Below are 24,478 nucleotides of genomic sequence, written 5' to 3' on the forward strand. Positions count from 1 at the left end.
TTCTTAGGTAGTTACTTGGTAAAGATTCTTAGGAACTTTGCCTTTGGGTTCAGGTGGCACTGCCCAGTGAAGAGTCTTATTTTCCAGATACAATTAAGCCCTATTTCATCATTACCTATATAAATATTAAAGTAGCTAATTTGAAATAATTCTACTCAGTTACATTGTTGGCATGTGATTTTTCTGCTTACCTGCTGAATATCTCCCACATGATGTCATTTAACTATCAAACTATTTATTATCAAGATTTTCATAAGTTGTGTAATTATTGCTAACTCTGCACCACTATTTGAAACCCAAATGAGATTTTTTATCTTTATACTTTGTTATTTTAGGGATTAAATATTTTCTAATTTCTATTTAGAATAAAAGGAACAGTCCCTCATTCTCCGTGGATCACTTGGGAAGGGAGTATTCTGGTACTTTCCATTCACCTCCTTTTTTTTGGAACATCTGTGATTAGAGTTTACTAAGAGTGGGCACCACTGTGTGCAATGCACACCAGTATTTTTTATCCTATTCAGTTTTGTCCTTTAAAGCACTTGGAGACTTCCTAAGGAATCATGACCCACAGCTAAATGGGCCATGAGGGTCAGACAGTGGGCAGGGAGAGGCACCTGCTCTCTGGAGTCACGCTGCCCTGGGATAGGCCCTCAGCCCTGATCTCTGGCACCCTGTTTGCTCTGCTAGGCATCTCCACTCTGCCCATGCTGCTTGATTTACTTTGCCCTTCCTCTGGCTCCATGTGGTCCTCCCATATCTGACTCCCTCTCCTCTCTCTTGGGTGGGGCACCCTAAGGGCTTATTCCCCTTCCTTTCTCCCTGTGGCCTGGGTGCTCTTCCTCCCTCCTCTGAGCCCATTGTACATGGTTCTCCTTCCCCAGCAGCTGCAGCCTCTGCTCCCACTTATGTGCTCATAACACTCAAACTTCTCTCTCCATTCAGCTTTCCTTCAGGCCTCTCAAAAAAGGGGGGTGGGTGGGAGGGTGCCAGGTTGGCTCAGTTGGTTGAGTGTTCAACTCTTGGTTTCAGCTCAGGTTATGATCTTAGGTGGTGAGATTAAGTCCCGCATCAGGCTCTGTGCTCAGCAGGGAGTCTGCTTGAGTTTCTCTTACCTTCTCCCTCTGCCCACCCCCTCTGCTCTCTCTCTCTAAAGTAAAAAAATAAATCTTAAAAAAAAAAAAACCTCTCTCTCTCTCTCTAAAGTAAAAAAATAAATCTTAAAAAAAAAAAACCCACAGTGATTTCATCCTTTTATGCCAAATCTGCCTCCATTCCCCTGGTCACTCAGGTGGGAGCCCTGCTTTTCTAGCCCATCATCAGGTCCTGTGGAGTGTGGCTCCTGAGTATTGCCCTTCACTGTACTTCTCATCCCACCCACTTCAGCTATCCTTCCCTGCTCTTCCACTCTTCTGCCCAGCAGCAGAGAGCCTCACAGGCTGGTCACATTTTCCACTCCTTACCTCATGTCCAGGGCTCCTAGTGTTCTGACCCCTGACTCCCTCTCCAGCCCATTTCCTCCTGCTGCCCACTCATTCATTCATTTATTCATTCAACAGATGTTTATTGAGCATCTAAGTGCCAGGCTATTCATGATGCTTATGCTAAAAGCATCACAACTTCTATCCTTGTGGAGTCTGGGGGCTGGAGGGCATGAGCAGACAGTAGACATACTAAGTCCTGATATGAAAGATGATAAAATGCTGTGTAAATATGGGGTGCAGGGGCAAGGATCAGAAGCACAGGAGAAGATGAGGCTCATGAGGGGAGGCAGAGAGGCAGTGACAGAAGATGTGATGACCAAACAAACACTCTAAGGTGAAGGAATGGGCCACCTGGGCCATGTGGTTGTAGGGGAGGTGCATCTCAGTGCACGCCAAGGCCATCTGAGCCCCTCACCCAGCCCCCAGCTCCACACAGGGCTGGGGCCCATGCTGGTCTTGGGGCTACAGATCAGGTAAAGTGCAGGAGTGCTAGCCCAGTGCTAAGTACTTTCTTGGGTATGGCTATGTGGCCCTTACCCTGTTCTTTGCTAATTGCCCTTTCTATGTTTTTGCTGCCCTGGTTTTTATTTGTTGTGTTTTCCCTCATATTCTTAAGAAAAATAATTTCAGGAAACATCTGACACTGTTTGACAGAACACCAGAGGCTGCTGAGCACTGTTTTGGGGCAGACCTAAGTTCAAATCCCAGCTCAATTGCTAACAGTATGACTCTAGCTGGAAACCTCAATTTTCCTCCATGAAATAGTAAAAGTAATGCCGCCTTTGCCAGGTTATTGTGAAGATTATTTCTTTTTCATTTTATTCCTTCAACTAATATTTGTTGATTGCCACTGTGTGCTAGGAAGGGTCATAGTTGCTGAGGACAAAGGAGACAACACAAGCATCACCTTGTCCTCAGGAGACCGTGTCCTGTTGGAGCGCAGTTTGTTCGTTTGCTCCTGACAGCCCATCAGAGGCACCTCATGTGCTGCCTGGAAGCTGCTGCTGCTGCTGCTGCTGCTGCTGCTGCTGCTGCTGCTACCACCACGTGGAGATCAGGACAAAGGAAAACTAGCTGCAACCCTCGTTGTGATTATCACTGCCGTTTGGCCTCATTCCAGAGGTTCTACATACACTAGAGACAGGTCTGCTATCATTGTTGCTCTATTTCTGCTGCCTCCTTGGTACTGTATCTGCAGTTTAGATACTTTGGCCACACTGTAGAGAACTGATGGTGACCATCTCTAGGCCCACACAGCACCTGAGTAGGAGGGCCATAGGACAATGGACCGCCTGGGTACACTGCCTTCCCATGTAGTTAAAACTGTTGCTCACTTGGCATTTTCACTAACAACTACTGACATTTTAACAAATGCCAAATTATAGACTTAAAATGTCACCTCTGCACCTAGCCTTTTACTGACTATGAAATAAAAGCTGTTAACATTGAATTTTTCTAGATCAGTTGTCTTATTTTTTTAAGCACACCAAAGTTCATCATGAAAACAAATGCTACGAGTGCCCAGTTTTTATTACTAGTACTTTTTCTCTGCAGCCATCATGGGGCCCAAAGCAATCTATGGAAGCTGAGAAAAGAGAATCAAGAACAAAGCACAGGGCATTTCCTGTAGTGGGTCTCAGTGTCCCGGAGAATCTGGCTGTGTTTATTTATACAAGGGACTTAGAAGTGGTTCTCATACTCCATGTGATGTGTACATTAAAGCAGAAAAATTTATAACCTACAGGAGAATGAAGTCCCACTTTACTTTTACTTTCCATAGATTGGGAAACTTAAAGTAGTCCTTCTGTTGTATGGTCATGTTGCTTCTGTTGTATGGTCATGTGCTCACTCTGCATTCTGCTCTAGAGTTCTCAAAAGGCTGATGGGCCTAGTCCAGACTACTACATATTAGGGAGACCAAGGAGATTGAAATTTTCACTGCATTTTTATTCAACGTAGTACTGGAAGTCCTAGCTGCAACAGTGAGACAAGAAAAGAAATAAAAGGGGCACCTGTGTGGCTCAGTCAGTTAGTCATCTGCCTTTAGCTCAGGTCATGATCTCAGGATCCTTCTCCCCTGCTCAGCAGAGATCCTGCTTCTTCCTCACCTTCTGCCCCTCCCCTCCACTTGTGTTCTCTCTCTCTCTCTTTCTCTCAAATAAATAAATAAAAATTTTTTAAAAAATAAAAAGAAATGAAAGGGATCCAAATTGGTAAGGAAGAAGTAAAACGTTCATTATTGCAAATGACATGATACTTTATATAGAAAACCCTAAAGAGAAAAGAAATGTTGGGAAATATCAGGAAGGGAGACAGAACATAGACTCCTGACTCTGGGAAACGAACTAGGGGTGGTGGAAGGGGAGGAGGGCGGGGGGTGGAGGGGAATGGGTGACGGGCACTGAGGCGGACACTTGACGGGATGAGCACTGGGTGTTTCTCTGTATGTTGGTAAATTGAACACCAATAAAAATTAATTAAAAAAAAAAAGAAAACCCTAAAGACTCCAACAAAAACCTATTTGAACTGATAACTAAATTCAGTGAAGTTGGAGGATACAAATTTAAATATAGAAATCTATTGCATTTCTATATACTAAAAACCAAGTAGCAGAAAGAGAAATTTAAAAAAACAATCTCATTTGCAATTGCACCCCCCCCAAAAAAGAAAAACCTAGGAATAAACAATCAGGGAAATGAAAGACCTATCCTCTGAAAACAATATAACATTGATGAAAGAAGTTAGAGAAGATACAAATAAATGGAAAGATATACTACGTTCATGGATTGATGAATTAATATTGTTAAACTGCCCATAGTACACAAAGCAATCTATAGATTCAGTGCAATTGCTATCAAAATATCAACATTTTCCACAGAACTAGAACAAATAATACCAAAATTGTATGGAACCACTAAAGACCCCAAACAGCCAAAGCAATCTTGGAAAGAGGAACAAAGCGGGAGGTATCTCAATTCCAGATCTCAAGATATAGTACAAAGCTATAGTGATCAGGACAGTATGGTACTGGCACAGAAATAGACACATGGATCAGTGTAATAGGATCGAGAGCCCAGAAATAAACCCATGCTTATATGGTTGGTTAATCTATGACAAAGGAGGCAAGAATATCCAATGGGGAAGAGAGTATCTTCAATAAATGGTGCTGGGAAAACTGGACAAATACATGCAAAAGAATGAAACTGGATCACAAAATAAATACGTAAAAATGGATTAAAGACTTAAACATGAGACCTGAAAATATAAAAATCCTAAAAGAAAACTTAGGCAGTAATCTCTTTGACATCCACTGTTGCAACATTTTTCTAGATATGTCTCCTCCGACAAAGGAAACAGAGGCAAAAATAAACTATTGAGACCCTGCCAAAATAAAAAGCTTTTGCACAACAAAGAAATCCTCAACGAAATAAAAAAAAAAATCTAGTGAATGGGAAGTGGAAGTAATATATCCAACAAAGGGATAATATCTAAAATATAAGGAACTTACACAACTCAACACCAAAAAAAAAATCCAATTAAAAATGGAGACCTGAATAGACATTTTTCCAAAGAAAAATGATATTAATGACTATATTCCCTGTGGTAGATGACCAACAGATATGTAAAAAGATGCTCAGCATCCCTCATCATCAAGGAAATGCAAATCAAAACTACAATGAGATACCACCTCACACCTGTTAAAATAGCTAAAATCAAAAAGCCAAGAATCAAGTGTTGAAGAGGATACTGAAAAAGAGGAACCCTCGTGCACTATTGGTGGGAATGTAAATTGATGCTGTGGAATACAGCATGGAGGTTTCTCAAAAAATTAGAAATACCATATGATCCGATAATTTTACTGCTGGGTATTTACCCAAAGAAAAACGCTAATTTGGAAAGACACATGCACCTCTTTGTTGATTTTAGCATGATTTACAATACCATGATATGGAAGCAACCCAGGTATCCATCACCTGATGAATGGATAGAGAAGATGTGGTATATATATATATATATATATATATATATATATATATATATATATATATATATATAGTGGAGTATTACTCATCCATAAAAAAGAATGAGATCTTACCATTTGCAACAATGTGGGTGGACCTTGAGGATATTAAGCTAAATTAAGTAAGTCAGACAAAGTGTGATTTCACTTACAGGTGGAATCTAAAAAACAAAACAAAGAAACAAACCTGCCAAAAAAGAAAAAGCAGACTCTTAAAGAGAGGGAACAAACTGGTGGCTGCCAGAGGGAAGGTGAGTGGCAGGATGCATGAAATCAATGAATGGGATTGAGAGTACAAACTTCCAGTTACAAAAAAGTGATGTAAAAAATAATAATAAAATAAAAATAAAAAATAAAAAAGTGATGTAGATGAAAAGTATACCACAGGGAATATAGTCATTAATATCATAATAACATCTAATAGATGGGGACTACACTGGGTAATAAAAGGAATTGTTGAATCATTATGTTGCACACATGAAACCAACATATTGTATGTTAATTATACTTCAAAAAATCTTATTTCACTGAGTGGTCAATATGAGGGAACTAGCTGATGTCAGATAATAATGATTGATCCTAACAAGCCAAGTATGCTGATGATATTGCTTTCACACCACAGACACTCAGATTTATTATTTCTTGTCATTGTGGGTGCCAGCCCCTCTCATGAAGAGATTGATGGGGAGTCTAACCCCACCTGACAACATGGTATCTGCAAATGGTTTGCCATTTTTTTCTTCTTCAGAAAGGCACACTCCTCCTTGTATTAAAATCTAGTTTTGGTCTTTGACAGCATCCATTTGCTAGTCATGTCTGACTTGGATGCCACCATGGGCATGTCACAACCATGCTTCCACCTACATCCCTGGTGTGTTGAGTGCTTCCACTAGGCTTCACCACATTCAGATGGTTACCAAATGGGATCTGACTCCTTCCCAGATGTTTCAGGCTCTTGTTAGCTGTCACACACCCCCATAGTCACTTTATTTCACCCTTGGTCTTTGATAACTCACATGCATATACATTCATGGCTCACCCTGACAGACAAATGTGTGAGCATTCATTTGTGCATGAGGCTTTAGGGACAGGACTGTCCAATTGCTGTTTTCATCACAGAGGCCAGTACAGAAGCTCTGAAGCATTTCCTATATACATTTGTGAATGTGAACCCATGGATATGAGCAGACACAGACCTGGCTGGTACACAGTGCAACAGAGCAATGGGAAAGGCATTATCCATGAAGAGTTTGGCATGGGCCAACATCCTTCTCAGGATTGCGTTCTGTGGACGAACATATTTAATAAAGCATGCCATTCATAAGTTAGGTATTTAGTGAAGTTTATTATCCTGTTATTTTTTATATTGTAAAACAAAAAAATTGCCATTTAATTATTAAAAGGCTTCTTTCAGGGATGCCTGGGTGGCTCAGTGGTTGAGCATCTGCCTTTGGCTCAGGTCATGATCTCGGAGCCCTGGGATCGAGTCCCACATTGGACTCCCCATGGGGAGCCTGCTTCTCCCACTGTGTATGTCTCTGCCTCTCTGTCTCTCGCAAACAAATAAATAAAACTTTTTTAAAAAAAATAAAGGCTTCTTTCCTATCTGTTTAAACTTAACATTATTGCCTTCTCAGGACAAATAGGAAACTCGTTTCTTTCTCTCTAGGTAAAGTGACTTTCATTAAAGCTGATGTTTTATGAGACCTGGGAGAAATGATATTAGGAATTGTACATGTTTTTTTTTCTGGGTGGCCCTGACAACCAGGAGCACTTAGCTGGGTGCATTAATTACAGTCTGACCTGGTTCTGATTTGGCATTCCATTGGGTAAAGAACACATCCTATTTTATACAGCTATGACAGTGAAATTACTCAAAGTGAGTAAATTTTATGAATGCTCTTTGTTAGGTTGAGAAAATTCTTTTTTTTCCTAGTTGAGATATGTTCATATAAATGAGTGTTGGATTTTAGCAAATGCTCTTAATGTTTTATCGCAATGATGATGTGTTTTTTTTGTCCTTTATTCTACTAATCTGATGTATTACATTAATTATTTTTGGATTTTAAACAAATCTTACATTCCTAAGATAAATCCTACTTGGTCATGATATATAATCCTTTTTGGATGTTGTTAGATCAGTTTGCTAATATTTGGTTGAGGGCTTTGTATCTTTATTTATGGAGAGTGTAGTATATAATATCTGGCTTCAGTATCAGGGTAATACTTATCTTGTAGAATGAGTTGGCAGGCTCCTCACTCTGCCATTCTGGAAGTACCTCTCATTGCTGAGTTGTTGGTTTTTTTTTTAAGATTTTATTTATTGGGATCCCTGGGTGGCGCAGCGGTTTGGCGCCTGCATTTGGCCCGGGGCGCAATCCTGGAGACCCGGGATCGAATCCCACATCGGGCTCCCGGTGCATGGAGCCTGCTTCTCCCTCTGCCTGTGTCTCTGCCTCTCTGTCTCTCTGTGACTATCATAAATAAATAAATAAATAAAATTTAAAAAGATTTTATTTATTTATTTATTCATGAGAGACACAGAGAGAAAGAGAGGTAGACCTAGGCAGAGAAAGAAGGAGGCTCCATGCAGGAAGCTCGACGTGGGACTCGATCCCAGGACTCTGGGATCACGCCCCAATCCAAAGGCAGACGCTCAACTGCTGAGCCACCCAGGCATCCCTCATTGCTGAGTTTTGTTAAGAGTTCTTTATATATTTTGAATTCAGTGTGATACGAAAAACAATTATTCTAGTATAAGGCTTGCTATTCATTCCCTTAATGGCATCCTTCTCAAACCAAGGTTTTTAAAAGTTTCATGGAGCCAAATTCTTCAAGTGTTTTCTTTTATAGATCATGCTTTTGGTGCATATCTAAGAACTCTCTGTGTAATCCAAGATTACAAGGATTTTCTCTTAATTATTTTAAAGATTTTATTTATTTGGCAGAGAGAGTACAGCAGGGAGACAGGGAGCTCAGAGTGGGGCTCTATCCTAGAACCCTGAGACCATGACCTGAGCCGAAGGCAGACATTTTAACTGACTGAGGCATCTAGGTGCCCCTCTTAAGTTTTCTTCTAAAAGTTTTAGAGTTTTACATTTTACCTTTAGACCTATGATCCATAATTATAGAATTAGCTTGTTGATAGCTATGAAATATCCTGCTGGGATTTCGATTGGGATTGTGCTGAATTCATTAATCAATTCGGAGGTCATCAGCATTTGAGTATTCTAATCCAAGAACATAGTGTATCTTTCTATTTATTTAGGGCTTTGAATCCTTTTATCAGAATTTTGTAATTTTCTGCACACAGATTTATACTTTGGTATTTTGAGGCTGCTGTTATAAATGGCATTGTTTAATTTCAATGCCCAGTTGTTCACTGGGAATATGTAGATAGACAATTGATTTTTGTAGGTTAACTTTATATTTTAGTACCTTGGTCAGCTCATTTATTAGTCCCAGAAAGCTTTTTTGTTTCCATGGGTTATTCTACATAGACAATCATGTCTTCCATGAATAATGGCCATTTTATTTCTTTTTTTGTACTGTATGCTTTTTATTTCTTTTTCTTGCCTTATCATTCTGGCTCAGACTTCCTTTATTGTGTTGAATAGAGTGCTAGGAGGAAACATCCTTGTCCTACTCCTGCTCTCCAAAGGAAAACATTAAGTCTTTCACCATCAAGGGCAGTGTTCATTTTAGGTTTTGTCACAGTTCTCTTTGTCATGTTAGAGAATTCCTTTCTATTCCTAATTTCTAAGAGTACTTTTTATCATGGATGGATATTTAATTTTGTCAAATGCTTTTTCTGCATCTATTAAGATCATATGATTTTTTAAATTTTTTTCTTCAATGCATTTCTATAGGGAATGACATTAATAGATTTTTAAATGTTGAATCAGCCAAGGCTGGGATTTGTGGGATTAACCCCCAAAAATCTTGGTCATGACGGATTGTCTTGTTGCTGGATTGATTTGCTAACATTTTGTTTAGGATTATTTCTGCCTATATCCAGGAGAGATATTGGTCTGCAGTTTTTTCTTGAAAAGTCTTTGTCTGGTTTTGTTATTAGGATATTGCCTCATAAAATAAGTTAAAAAGTATTCCCTTGTTTTATTTTCTAGTAGAGATCATGTAGAATCGATATTATTTATTCCTTAATTATGTGGTAGAATTCACCATTGAAACTATCTGGATCTATAATTTTATTTGCAGAAAAGTTTTTAACTAGAGTCAGTTTTTGTAATAGGTGTGGGTTATCTGGATTTTGTTTTTTCTTGAGTGAATTTTGGTAGTTTGTATCTCTTAAGGAACTGGCCTCCTTCATCTTGTTGAATTTATGGACACATTATGCTCATAAAATTTCTTTATTGTCCTTCATGTGATCTGTGATAATATCTGCCTTTCATTCCTAAAATTGATCATTTTTGGCTTTTTAAAAAACAGTTTAGGTAGCAGTTTATCAATTTTATTGGTCTTTTACAAGGCTTGGGCTTCACGGATTTATCTATATAGTTGACCCTTGAACAACGTAAGAATTGGAGCACTGGGGCAGCCCCGGTGGCGCAGCGGTTTAGCACCATCTGCAGCCTAGGGCATGATCCTGGAGACCCTGGATAGAGTCCCATGTCGGGCTCTCTGCATGGTGCCTGCTTCTCCCTCTGCCTGTGTCTCTGCCTCTCTCTCTCTCTCTCTGTGTGTCTCTATGAATAAATAAATAAATAAATAAATAATCTTTAAAAAAATGATTGGAGGACTGATCTGCACAGTAGAAAACTCACATATGACTTTTGACTCCTTAAAAACTTAACTCCTGGTAGCCTACTGTGGACTAGAAGCCTTACTAATAACATAAACAATTGATTAACAGGTATTTTGCATGTCAATGTATTATATGCTGTATTTTTAAAATAATTCTAGTTTACAGTCAAAAGCTAGAGAAAAGGAAATGTTATTAAGAAAATCATAAGGAAAAGAAAATACATCTGCAGTACAGTTCTGTATTTTTCAATACAATCCCCGTATAAGTAGACTTGTGTAGTTCAAACCCATATTGTCTAAGGGTCAGCTGTATTGCTTTTCTGTTTTAAATTTCATTAATTTCAGATCCTCATTATTTTTCTATTACTTGCATTGGAGTTAATTTGCTCTTTTTCTTTTTTCTATTTCCTCAGTATAGAAGCTTAAATTTTTTATTTGAGACCTTTCTTTTTCTCCAATATAAACATTTAATGCTATAAATTTCCCTATAAGTACTGTTTTAGCTTTATGCCATGGATTTTGATACTGTGTATTTCCTTTTGCATTCTTTTTTTTTTTTCCTTTTGCATTCTGTTCAACATATTTTCTAAGTTCCCTTAAGACATCTACTTTGACTCTTGGCTAATTGAGAATTATGTTGGCTAATGTCCTAAAATTTGTGAATTTTCCTGATATCTTTCTGTTACTGATTCTTAGTTTACCTTCATTGTGTCAGAGAACATACTTTGAACTATCTGCTCCTCTAGTCCTATCCCTACACAGACCCCTACTCCAACACTCACACTATGCCTAGGTGCACTATACTTGTACACGGACCCCTAAAGCTAAATCTACTCCTGCCTTTGCCACTACCTGTACAACTAGCCCTAAGCTTAACTCTGCCCCTGCCCCTACACCTACAGCTACACATAGCCTTAAACCTACTCCTAACCCTACCTCTATACCACAATGAACCCTCCCCCAACACCTACTACTACCCTGACCATACCCCTAAACATACTTATACACTGACACCTACCATAAAGCTAATCTGACCCCTACCCCTACCATTACACTTACTTCTACAGAGTTCCTTACTCCTACCATTACCTCGATTCCTACCTCTAAAACAACTGCTAGCCCTACCCCTAATCCAAATCCTACCCACCCTGCACCTAACCTTACCCTTATTCAGTTTGCTATCATTCCTGGAGGACACCATCTTCTGATGAGCAGGCTCTGAGTTGACAGAGCCCTCGTTCAGTGCCACTGTGGTCTGAGCACATGGCTCCTGACTGCAAGTCCATGGCCAGCCACGTGGCTGCTCCTGTATATGTCCTGTGTCATTTCACTCACGCTACTTTCAAGATTGTTCTCAGTCTTTGGTTTTCAGCAGTTTGTAATGTTTCTGGGCCTGATTTTCTTTTAATTCATCTCATTTAAGCTGAAAAATGTCTTTCACTAAATCTGGGAAATTTTTAGCCATTATTTCTTTAAGTATTATTTTCTACACTAGTCTCTTTTTTCTCTCAGGGACTGAAATAACAATCATATTGTGCTTCTGATATTATCCCACAGGTCCCTGAGCCTCTGTTTATGTTGCCCCCCAATTTTTCTTCTCTCCTCTACACAGGATAATTTCTGCTGTCTCTAAGTTCCCTGGCTCTCCTGTTCTGTCCTCTCTGTCCTGTTACTGAGCTTATCGCATGAATATTTGGTATTGTTTTAAGCTATCACATGATTATATTGTAGAGAAAATGTGAGGGCCACAACCTTCATACCTCGGATCTCGGTGTCCTCACCTTAAAACATGAGGTGACAGTGTCTGCCTTACATGGGGTTGCTGGGCCCAAACCACAGGGTCTGGACATCCAGCAGCCTCACTGGATCCAGTCAGGGGGTTGAGACCAACGAGTGCCCAAAGACTCCTATTACCAGGTAAAGCAGGATGTCTTTGTGGAAGGTACTGCCAAGTACAAAGGATGTTGCTGCGGAAGTTCTCCTAATTTGAATGGCAGTAACAGGAGGGAAGCCAACGGCTGTTCAGTCCAAGTTGTAAGGGTGTAAAGGTGCTTAGTGAGCTGTCATAGGCTTTCCAGGGGATGTGGACACACTGGCCACCAGCCAGGGGGTGGCTGCACGTGCCAAGCACACCAGGGGAGGCGATGGTCAGGGTGGAGAGACCAGAATTTTCATCTTAAAATATGTTTAAGGGGTAGCTACAATATACAAATTTTACAGAAATCTACATTTAGCATGTTATACAGAAATTTTTAAGTTAATAAGTTTGTATTTGGCTGCTGCTAGCAACATTACTGTATATAATTACAAGGGCCACACAGGCTGGAGTCAAGAATTGTTCTCATATTTGCTGACTGTACTTAGTGGTGTACTTGCCAAAATTATGTTTCAGTATGAGATACTTATATTGTGTAGTAACATGCTTGTGTATAATATATTGGCATTAGCTGTTTTCTTAAGGTTTAATAAAACGTGACATATTTTAAATGCCCTTAAATGGTAAAGATTTGGGGGCATCTGGCTGGCTCAGTTGATAGAGCATGCAGTTCTTGATCTTGGGGCCATGAGTTCAAGACCCAGGTTGGGTGTAGAGTTTACTTTAAAAAATAATTTTAAAAAATAATAATATTAAATGATACAGATTAATTTATGAGTAGATACTTCAGCTAAAGCTATTCTCCTCTTATTATTAACAGAATATGCAAGGTATCTCCAAGCACCCAATTAAGATTACTAAACCGCAAAATTTTAAAGGTAATCCATTTTTCTCTATTTTGCTGAAGTCTTGGGTAACATTTTCTTCAAACTTACAAGCGTTTATAATTGCTTTTCTGTATAACTAACTTCTTTGCCTTCCTGAAGTTCTCTGTATTTGCATGACCAGGATTTAAATACACATTGAATAATAAAACACAGCTAAACTGATATGGCACCTCCCTTTTAGCATTTCAAAAGTTAAAATAGATGATAATTATATGAGGAAAGTAGCTCCCCTCCCACCATCTCTCCCCCACCAACTTTCCAATAGAGAAAAAAAAACAAACATACAATAGAATTGGCTTCTATTAAAGTCTGAAAGCTACTGGAAATGTTTATAAAAGCATATTAACACTTTTCTTTCTTCTGAGATATTCCACTGTATGTGGACAGTTACACTTCTAAAAAACAAAAAGGTCATATCTGAGCAAAGTAAGTTCTATGGCCCATCCCTGTAACTCCTGCACCCCTGGTGAAGTGCTTCGGCCCCTCTGCTTTGGGAACCACTGCTTCTGCTGGGTCATCACAAAATAGTGAAGCATGACCAGGGGTCCTTTCAAATAAATACATAGTCACCCTTAGGCAGGACCCCACATGGAGGTGACCACAACAAGCACCTTGTCTTCTACTGCCCTTCAAAACATACCCTGTGCATCATAGAAACTGTGCTTCCCCAAAGCCTGTCTTCTAGGCAGTGAGGCTCAGGGAGCCTCCAGAACATTCTTACCGGTGTATGTTCAAGGGTCAATATTTGAGATTTTCCTCACCAGGAATTCTAGACAGAATGTAAAATTTTAACAACAGAAAATCTACTTTACTCTCAGCAGTACCGTGTTGCTTTTAAATTGTATTAAAAATGGGCAGCCCGGGTGGCTCGGCGGTTTAGTGCCACCTTCGGCCCAGGGCCTGATCCTGGAGACCCAGGATCAAATTCCATGTCAGGCTCCCTGCATGTGTCTGTCTGTCTGTCTCTCTCTCTCTCTTTCTCTCTCATGAATAAATAAATAAAATCTTTTAAAAAAAATAAAAATAAATAAACTGTATTAAAAATATTCAGAAAAGTCAGAAATCTAGACTCTTGACTTTGGAATAATATTAAAATAAACTGTGTGAGGAATGGCTGTGAATCAGTGCATGACCATATTCACCAAGTATTTTTGAAATAACAATTCAGGTACAGAAGGCACGATGCTCACCATTTCCCCAAGGAGCATGTTTGTTGCACCCGAGAGCCACACCTTCCTGGCAGCAGGTATGGGCAGACTATGCCAGAGACACACATCTCTGTGTCACTGGGGCTCACTTCACATGTCTCATATGGTTCAAATACTTGGAAGTTGAAGAATTCAAAGGTACTTACAGAATTCATTCTCTAACATCCTAAGGCAAATATTTACACAAAGGAAAGATTTCTTGTGCACAGTACATAAATTAGATCTGCTTGGAGGGTCCCTCGCCTTCTCTAGATCTCAGATGCCCCCACATGGTCCCACCCACTCTACCCTCCTATCTTCTTTCTGTCCTCATCACACTCATGCTTGGTGCTTTGCCCTGCTCTCTCCCTGCAGACATGCTGGCCTCCAGCGGGGCCAGTCCCACCCCATGCCTGCGTGAAACCTCTTTGCTAGATACTATCTCATTCCCTCCCTCACCTTCTCTGTGTACGGTGTACACATGGGTGTATGCTGACCACCTACTCCCTCCTGAACCTTTCTTGATCTGTCTTTTCCACTTCACTTCTCATCTCCTGACATACCAGATAACTCATGCACATTGTTTTCTGCTCCTAGAACATGGGCTCCATGAAGAGAGGCTGGTCTGTTTTGTTCACTGTCAAATCCCAAGCACACAGCCTGGCACACAGTACACAGTAGGCTTCTCTAAACTTGTGATGTACAGAATGAACAGATGAGTGCAGGTAGCCCACCCCAGAGGCATTGCTGGTCTCATAGAAGGCAGGACGAGTCTCTGAGACTTATAGACACAGGGATGGCCATTGGCCCTGAGGCTAAAGGACCCTGGCAGATGGGTGGGGGATGTTGCTCTTGATGCTGCAGTGGGGGTGGGAGGTTGAGGGTGGACTGCAGCGTGGATGGCAATGACCAGGAACACTGTTGGTAGATTCACAATTAATGTGGACTCCATCTTACAGACTTTTCACAGATCGAATTGCGCATTCTTGCACATTTGTCTGGGGATCCGGAACTTTTGAAGTTATTCCGAGAATCTGGAAGAGATGATGTATTTTCTACGCTGACTTCACAGTGGTAAGATACATGAGCTCATGATATTATCAGATCTGCAAGAATGCTGACATGATTTTAAAAGCCTGAATTTATTCTAAGGCTATTTTCATAAGAAGGAACTTATGTTTTTCTCTAATAGTTAACCTTTTGAAAAGAGGAGTGGGTAATTAGAATGCCAAGATTTCCCTAATTGTGAAAGAACCTATGGCTCTTCACCACCCAAAACGAAACCCATTGCTAGAGAATGTAATGGAGATATTGGAAGAATCCAAGATGGGAGTCCATGCTGCCTCCATGCGAGTGTGTGCAGCAGTGCTGGGCACAGGCGCTTCCTCTCCACACCCCACCCTGTCGGGCCAGAAGCACTTGAGGCTGCAAGGGACAGTCCCTGACGTGACTGCACTCAGAGAGGACTCGGGAGGCAGACAGCCTCAGGTTTTGTTAGCCAGTGTGGCAGTGTCCTCAAACACCTGTCCCTGTGCATTAGTGTTCTTAGGCTGTCAGCTTTTCTTTATCCTGGCTACGGGTCACCTGCTGCCTCTTACGCAAAGTAGGCTAGAGAGGGGAGGAGTGGACTCTCCCTTCACACTGCCCTGACTAGTCAGAGGGCAGGAGTCCTGCCCAGGGCCCTGCTGCTGACAGCTCTTACACTGCCTTTCCAGGGCAAGGTTGTGCAGCTACAAGAAAGGCTGGCAACAGCCACTCTCTGGAACAAATAGACACAGTCACAACATCCACCAGGGCCAGGTGCACCACTGCCTGGAACTAAATCAGGATTCTGCCAAGAGGAAGAAGAGGCACCTGGTGGGTGACCTGCCAGGAAGGCCACTGCACCTGCTGTGTCCCCTCCTTCACAGCTTTTATAAACACCATCTTCCCTCCCAGCTCCTGCCTTTCCCCCAGGCTGCACCTCCTTTGGGCCTCCTCACCCATCCCAACTTATTTTGACATCCACTCACCCTCCGGAGTCAGCCTGGAGGCACCGCTCTATGAAGGCTGGCCCTCTGTGTTCTCCAGCTGCTACACTTCTCTCTGTGTCCCCTTCATGTGAGCCCTGCGAGGGCAGGGCCATGTCCCCTCATCTGGCCCTGGTGCTGCAGGCCCCTCTCCACGTTGGCCCCACAGAGCCACCAGGTGCTCTGGGTACACGCCTCACTCAGGCCTTTCCTTCCTGGAGTGTCCCTGTGATTTACTCATTGTGTAACGCCTCAGCTTCCCTCGAGGACCTGCCCTCCCCATCACCAGCACGTATCTCTCCATTGTCTCCATCCTGCCTGCCCTGCTGGAATGTCAGCTTGTGGAGGGCAGGCCAACTGGGTCTGTCCCCTGTGGTGCCCCATGAGAGATGGAGTCTCAGCGCGCATCTGTCGAAGAAATGAGGGAATGGCATGGGAGCCAAACAGTTCTGTTGGCCAGAAAGCATCTCCTCTCCAGAAATCAGACCCTGACCACAAGATTTACTTGAATCAAAAAAAAAAAAAAAAAATCAGGAAGAAGTATTCTTGTCAAGGTGACAAAGGAGGAAGGAAACTGATGTACACTGAGCTGGATTTTGAAGGGTGGTTGTGGGAATGAGGGTTATGATGGCATCCGCAGGGGAAATAACAAAATCCGCAGACAAGCAGAGCATTTGGCCAGCGGGGCAGCATGTAGAGCACAGGGCAGGGCCATCGCCAGCTCCCAGGAGCTTGCTGTCCAGCCCTGGACTAGAGGCCTCCTCGTGTCCCCTCCTTGTCCTAGGTGCTGACCTAGGGACCCAGCCCTCCCCCCAACACTGGCCACCCTGCTGGAAAGGACCCATCTCATGCTGAGACCTTGCAGAGCCATGGCCTAGGTTCCTTTCCTGCCAGCCGCTCACCTCCCAACTGCAATCTCAAGGCCCCCTCCCGCCTCCAGCCGGTCTCACCCCCCCCTGTTTGTGTAGCCATCCTGTGAGTCCCACCTGGGATGCAGCCCAAACTCCCCTTCCGCACCTCCTGCATGCCTTGGTGAGCATTCATGGCCTGCTGGATGACCAAGAGGTAATTGGAGGTATAACAGACCCCCGCCTCCCCAACGATCTCCATCAGCTGCCCGGAGTAGGCCTTACTGCTCCTGTTACTTCTCCCCTTCCTGGTTGCATGTTTCTAACTCTGGGTGATCCCACTCTCTGCTTGCCTATTGCCCACCCCAAGGTGCTGCAGGAAGCCATAAAATGGTGCATGAGTGAGTCTACCATAAATTTGGGTTATCTGACCTGAGAGGGACCCTGACGACCTCTACTCATCAGCTACCCTGAATGTTTTTAGACTTTCCACAAATGTCTACTCTTCTCTCTTAATCTTGAATGAGAACTTCACCTTTAACTTGAATGACAAAGAAGAGGGCCTCAGACATGAGCCCCTGAACTCCCTCTCTGCCTCAATGTCATTGTATGTCCTCCTCCCAGTTTTCAAAGGTTCGTGTCTCAAAAGAGGAGGCATCCTCCATTGCTGAGATCAGGACTATATTGCACAACTCTAAGCAGTGCCATACATTTACACATCAGTGTGAATGGCACCTCCTAGGGTTGTGCAGTGCACAACCAGTACAACTTTACATGACAGTCCTCATGTGAATTTCTTTTATTTTCCATTTTTATTCTAGCATTGTTAAATTCTCCTTGTTGACTTCACCTTTTCCTCTACTGAAAACAACAACTGTCTAGGGTTGCCTTCAGGGAAATCATATTTTCAACCCCAATGGAGCCCTTAGTTACCATTTAGGTACAAAAGAAGTCTATACTTCTTGTTCTTTCTCACTGCTGGATCATTATTGCTTTTTTGCATTAACTTTCACTTTACCTCCTTAGGCTTTTCTTCTTCTGATCTGAAGCTGGGAACTCCTGCCATCTAAGACACTGGCTACCTTTCTTCAGGGTGCCATTTGCGCTCAGGTCCATAGCCAGCACGAGCCTGCTCAGGCACTGCCCACCCACAGTCCTCTTCTCAGAGGCTCTGACGGGTCTGTCACTGACCTTGGGGGCCTCCATGTCCCTTGCTCTCTCCCAGCCTGCTGCTCCAGGGAGATGCCCTTCTCCTTAGTTCTCTCCATTGGCTCTTTTTAAAATTGACATATCACTTATGTACCATAAAATTCACCCCCTTAAGTGTACAATTCAGCAGTTTTTAGTACATTCACAAGATTTTGCAACCATCACCACTGCCTAATTCAAAAACATTTCCATTTCTCCAAAGAGAAACTCCATCCCATCCTGTCACACACCCACCCCATGGAAATCACTAGTCTACTTTCTGCCTTTCTATATTCTTCTGTTCTAGATTTTTCACATTAATGGAATCAAACAATATGTGGCCTCTTTCACCAGCTTTTTCACTGAGCATAATATTTTTAAGATTCATTCTTGCGGTAGCAAATATCAATACTTCATTCCTTTTTATGGCTGAATAATATTCCACTGTATGGGATCATGTATTTTATATATTTTGGTTTAAATAAGCAAATAATCTTCCATTTATTTACCCATTCACAGTTGATGGGCATTTGGGTAGTTTCCACCTGGCTATGAAGAATAATCCTGCTGTGAATATTCACATACAAGGTTTTGTGTGGATATGTGTTTTCATTTCTAATGGATACCTAACAGAATTTCTGGGACATAGAATAATTCTGTATTTAACTTCTTTTTCTTGTGGTAAGATACAATAACATAAAATTTGCCATCTTAACAATTTTTAAATGTACAATTCAGTAGCAACTATATTTAATTTTTTGAGGAATAAAATAGCAATGCCATTTTACAAACATGGCATGGCTTTCCAATTTATCCACATTCTCCCAAGTCCTTTTTATTATCTGTCTGTTTGGTTCCAGCCATCCTGGTGGTTGTGAGCTAGTGTCTCCCTGGGGTTCTGACTTACATTCTCTGATGAGTGATGATTCTCAGCACCAATTTGTGTGCTCGCCATTCGTGCTTTATTCTTGCCTCTTTTCCCTCCTCTGTGCCTGGAACATGAATGCTCTTACCCAGCTTCTTCCCAGATGTCCTTTCTCATGTTTCACTCTCCTTCTGGTGAAGATATAACATAGAGTTTCTTAAGCAGGTCATAGATTGTTACACCCCTGCCCTCCTTCCACAGGTATGGAAAGCAAGGACAAGGAAGGAAATCATAAAGATAAGAACAGAAATAAATAAAATTGAAACTAGGGAAACAAAAGAGATGAATGAAACAAAAGCTGATTCTTTAAAAAACAATAATTGATAAACTGACAAAAATAAAAATAAGATACCAATCATCAATATCAGGAATGGAATAGAGGATATTAATACAGATCCCACAGGCATCAAAAGGACTTTAATAATAATAAACATAAACAACTTTGTGCTCAAAAATCCAACAATTTAGGAGAAATGGACCAGTTTCTTGAAAACCATAAACTATCAAACCACAGCTAAGATGAACTAAGCAATCTGAATAGTTCTGTAATCATTAAAGAAATTGAATTCGTAATTTCTAACTTTCTGAAACATCAATCCCCAGACCCAGATAGTTTCCCTGGAGTATTTTACCAGACATTTAAAGAATTCACACCCAGTTGTATATTTTCTTCCAGAAAATAGAAAAGAAGGGAATACTTCCCAGTTCATTCTGTGAAGCCAGTATTACCTGATGCTTAAACCAAAGAGAGTAAAAACTAAATAAGCAAACGAACAAAATATAGACCCACTATAGACCAATATCAATCACAAACTTAGGTGCCAAAATCCTCAACAAAATATCAGCAAGGAAAAAAAAAATCAGCAAGCTGAATCCAACCAACAATGTCTAAAAATAATTATTCACCACATCCAAGTGGGATTTATTCCAGGCATGCAAGACTGGTTAAATATTTGAAAATCAATTAATGTAATCCACATGTGACTAAGCTAAATAATAAAAATAATGTGATTATATCTGTTGACCCAAACAAAGCATTTGACAAAATCCAACATCTATTCTTGATAAAACTTCTCAGGAAATTAGAAAGAAAGAGGGATTCCCTCAACTTGATAAAGAGCATCTTCAAAAACAACCCTGCAGCTAATAGCACATTTATGGTGAAAGGCTGATGGCTTTCCCTCTAGATCAGGAACAGCTTGTTAGTACTGAATGTTGAAGCCCTCGCCACTAAATAAGGCAAGAAAAAGACATAAATGGGATGCAGATTGGAGAGGAAGAAGTAAAACTGTCTCTGTTTGCAGATAACATGATTGTCTATATAGAAGTCCCAAACAACATACTAGAAAAGAATATTCTTAAACTTCTAGAACTAGTAAGTTCAGCAAGGTCACAAGACACAATATCAACATACAAAATCCAATTGCATTTCTATAAATGGACAACATGCAGAAAATCAAAATTAAAAACACAAGACCATTTAATATCACTCCAAAGGAACTCCTGAGTGGCTCAGCGGTTGAGTGTCTGCCTTCGACTCAGAGCGTGATCCTGGAGTTCTGGGATTGAGTCCCACATCCGGCTCCTGCAGGGAGCCTGCTTCTCCCTGTGTCTCTGCCTCTCTCCCTGTGTCTCTCATGGATATATATATACATCAATACATCTTTCAAAAAATAAAATCACTCCAAAGATAATGGAGCCATATGCAAAGTATCCAAAGATAATGAAATGACTTAAGTACTCAGTTAACAAAGTATGTACAGGATTGGCATGTGTAAGATTACACAGTGCCAGTGAAAGTGGTCCAAGAGGCCCTAGTGCAGACACACTATGGGTATGGAATGGAAGACCCAACATAGTAAATGTGTCCAGTCTCCTTAGATTTATCCACAGACTTAATCCAAGTCCTATAAAAACCCAAAAAAGTGTTTTTGGAGACATCAATAAGCTTAATTTCAATTTGTGTGAAAAGGCACAGGCCCTGGAATGGCTAAAACAAATCTTGACAAAGAAGAAAGTGGGAGGAATCACTATCTGATACTAAGATACAATATGTAGTAATCAAGAGAGGGGGTGTCGGCAGACACGAATGGAACAGAGAAGAGAAGCCAGAAATAGACCCACGCAAATATGCTCAACTGATTTTTGAAAAAGGTATGAAGTATCAAGAGTAGTTCTCTTCAGATTCATGGTAAGCTGATAACCCATAAAGCTAACTTGAGAAATTCATGCCTACATTGGACACTGTGTATGTCTCCTCTGCATCTTATTAGCTTGTATTAGTTTTTGAGAGAACTTCAAAGATAAGAAGCTTTTAATATTTGCATGATGGTTGCCTCTAATTCCCCACACTTGTGACTTAGACTATAATTAGTTGCTGTGGAAATGATTTTTATGTTCCAAACAGAGGACTAGAATAGCACATGGTAAAAAAGCCACAAGATCAAGTATACTCTTAAAAATGTTTGTTTCATGCAAATATCTTAGTGTTTGAAACCCAAAAAGCAAATGGGCAAGTTGATATTATATTCTGGAATCCTTAGTAATGTTTTCAAAGACCAACAATTTCCTTGAAAAGCCTTTAAGGATACATAAAAATGGAGACTTGGAATGAGTCTTAGAAATCCTCTGTAAAGCTGTGACTTGATCAATGAAAGCTTGAGACCCTGGGAACTGGGACCAGCCCATGGAGTCACGTCAGAAGTAGGACAGATCTTAGAGCCGCTGCTGCCAGCTTAAGCATTTACAAATGCACATGGAAGACAGCCATTCTGCACTGTGAGTCCAAGACAGGCTACCAGGCATCTCTCTATAACGTAATCGTTACCTATTTGCCCAGTTAGATGGTTTCCTAACAGTTTTACAAAATGCAGGTAAAAACCTTTCCTTATTGGCTGTGCATTCAATTCAACATTTTCAGAGTGAAACCTAATAATTTTTCACTGCAGCATATATTAATTTTTCTCCTGTTTAAGACTTTCTGGGGGTGCTTTTCTGAGATATTCTCTCATAAGGCAAGCGTGGTAGAGTTGTGGGCTGCTTCCCCTCTCTAGGGGACGATGGTGCTTCTCTACCCAGCAGATGTCAGACTTGGGCCTATGACTTGCTCTGGCCAACAAAATGTAAGCAAAAGTAACATGTGTCACTTCTAAGCCAAAGTTTTAAGAAATTGCACATGATTCTTCTTGATTTCTTTTCTCTCTGTCACCATAGCTGGCAACATTGATAGGCCGCTCCATTGTCCTGCATTATAGTTGTAGCAAAATGTAGTGAAGATGAAAGATTAACTATTCTTGGTGTAGGCAGTAAGATTTTGGAGCAATTTATTATGGCAGCATCACTTGGCCTATCATAGTATCTCTAGGACTTGGTGCCAGAAGTAAGAGGTTGTATAACGAATCCTAAAACATGTAGCACTGGCTTCACAGAGGGGTGGTAGCAATGAGGAGACATCTGTTGAAGGCTGGAGGATGGCATTTGGTAAATGGTATAACATTTGGTGAAATTGTCTTTTGTGATAATTTGTGAGGCAAATAATACCCTAAAGAGCTGTGGCTTTAGGCAGAGTGGATCAGCAGAACACTAGAACATGCTCTGGTTGGTCTTATCTGTTTGTGACAAGGTACTGTAAGAAACCAACTCAGAAAAGAATTGGCCAGTGTACAAGTAGGCATGAAAGAGAATAGAAATTCCAGAAATTGGAGTCTTATGCATTTGAATATAGAAATGATTTTCATCTCCAATCAGTAAAGATTAATCTGAAAAAGTTTTGAGCAACAAAGGCCAATTAAAACACCACCTTTAACAAATTAAAGGTGTGGTCTTAATGTCCACTGTTAATGTCTCTGAAAGATTCAAGATGGCACCCATAAATTTTTAGTTAGACCACATAGCTCCAGAAAAAAAGACTAGAGGTGACTTTTCTACAAACTCCTGAGAAACTCAGGGGGACCTGCAGTAAAGTCTAGAGAAAGGATACATCTCCAAGTGAATTATGGATAGGTCTGTTGGCACATGGAGCTGAATGAAGTCAAATGGAACTGATTATGTTTCTGAGAGTTTACTTCCCAGTGGACCACCAGTCTGGACTAAAAGAGGTGATGATTGTTTGAGACTTAACCCCTTGGACTCCACATCTTTTACAGGAAGAAGCAGTCTGGAATAGATGCCCCAGGAAAGGAACATTTTATAGTGCCCTCTTACATGTAGCCAAGAAATATAATGGAAAAAGGAAATCCCAGGAAATAATGAATAAAAGGCCATGGAGAGCAATGGACTAGGAATATACTCCTGAGGAACAGATTCAGGGCCTAATCAAGGACCCTCTCTCACTGCCAGAGGAGGGCTCCCTCAGCATCTACCCAAGAATGCTGTGGACTACTGACTGTCATGTGTCTCACATTCTTCCCCCTTTCCAGAAGGGTGTGTTTGTGTGGTCATCCTGTCCTGCCCAACAGCTGTACCTCACCAGTGTGCCAGGAAAGAGCCTTGACTTTTTACTCCAGTTGGCCTGTGGACCAAGAGGAACCACACAGAGACCTGGTATAAAGATGATCACAAAATCCTAATGCCCTGCCCAGATGGGACTCTGAATTGTCACTGTTGGCAAGGGGGAGAAAAGCAAATATGTGTGACCAGAAGGGTGGACTGTGATATGATGTATGATTATTCAAAAATATTTGGAAGAGTACACTTACTCACCCATTGATTCAGGCTTGGCTATGTGACTTGCTTCAGCCAGTGGCATGTGAATGGAAGTGTTTGTCACCACTGGGTCACATGTGGTTCTCCAGACTCTCTTCTTCCTCTAGCATGACAACCATCACTGTTCCAGATACAGGCTGGGCTATACTCCTGAATCACATGATGTGGATCACATGGGATAGAAGCCCAGCTGACCTGTGATGGACATGCTGTATGAACAACAACCAGCCCTTGTCCATGGAAAAGGAACATAGCCTCACTGTCCTTGCCACACATCAAAGGTGCAACCATTTGTTTTTCTAAAATTCAGGTATGCCTCCATTAAATATGAAATCAAATCCCACATTCCACCTGCTTTATTAATGAGTTTAGGCATCAGTAATCTCTGAGTAAGCAGACTAGTGTTGCAGAGAATTATATGTGTGTTCTGGGCACTCCAGGCTGACTTTCTGTGACCACCTGAGATGTTCTATGCCTAGAAGGCCAAGAACAACTTAGTGGGTTACCACTAACAGTGCTGAAGAACCTCCTTGTAGCCTTGTGGTTTACGTTCCTGGATCACACTGCCATATGATGGAGGAGACA

General features: G+C 41.2%; 1 protein-coding gene across 1 annotated transcript in view; it reads left to right on the forward strand.

Annotated features, from left to right (window-relative positions):
* POLN (DNA polymerase nu) overlaps window positions 1-24,478 on the forward strand; it is a 158,130-nt gene that overhangs the window by 82,579 nt on the left and 51,073 nt on the right. Inside the window, exons 17-19 of the mRNA XM_025998872.2 lie at window positions 12,966-13,023; window positions 14,201-14,278; window positions 15,179-15,293. Of these exons, the coding sequence (XP_025854657.2) occupies window positions 12,966-13,023; window positions 14,201-14,278; window positions 15,179-15,293 (251 nt within the window). The remainder of the gene's footprint in view (window positions 1-12,965; window positions 13,024-14,200; window positions 14,279-15,178; window positions 15,294-24,478) is intronic.

The sequence above is a fragment of the Vulpes vulpes genome, chromosome 14 (genome assembly GCF_048418805.1).
Source record: "Vulpes vulpes isolate BD-2025 chromosome 14, VulVul3, whole genome shotgun sequence".
Lineage (NCBI taxonomy): Eukaryota > Metazoa > Chordata > Mammalia > Carnivora > Canidae > Vulpes > Vulpes vulpes.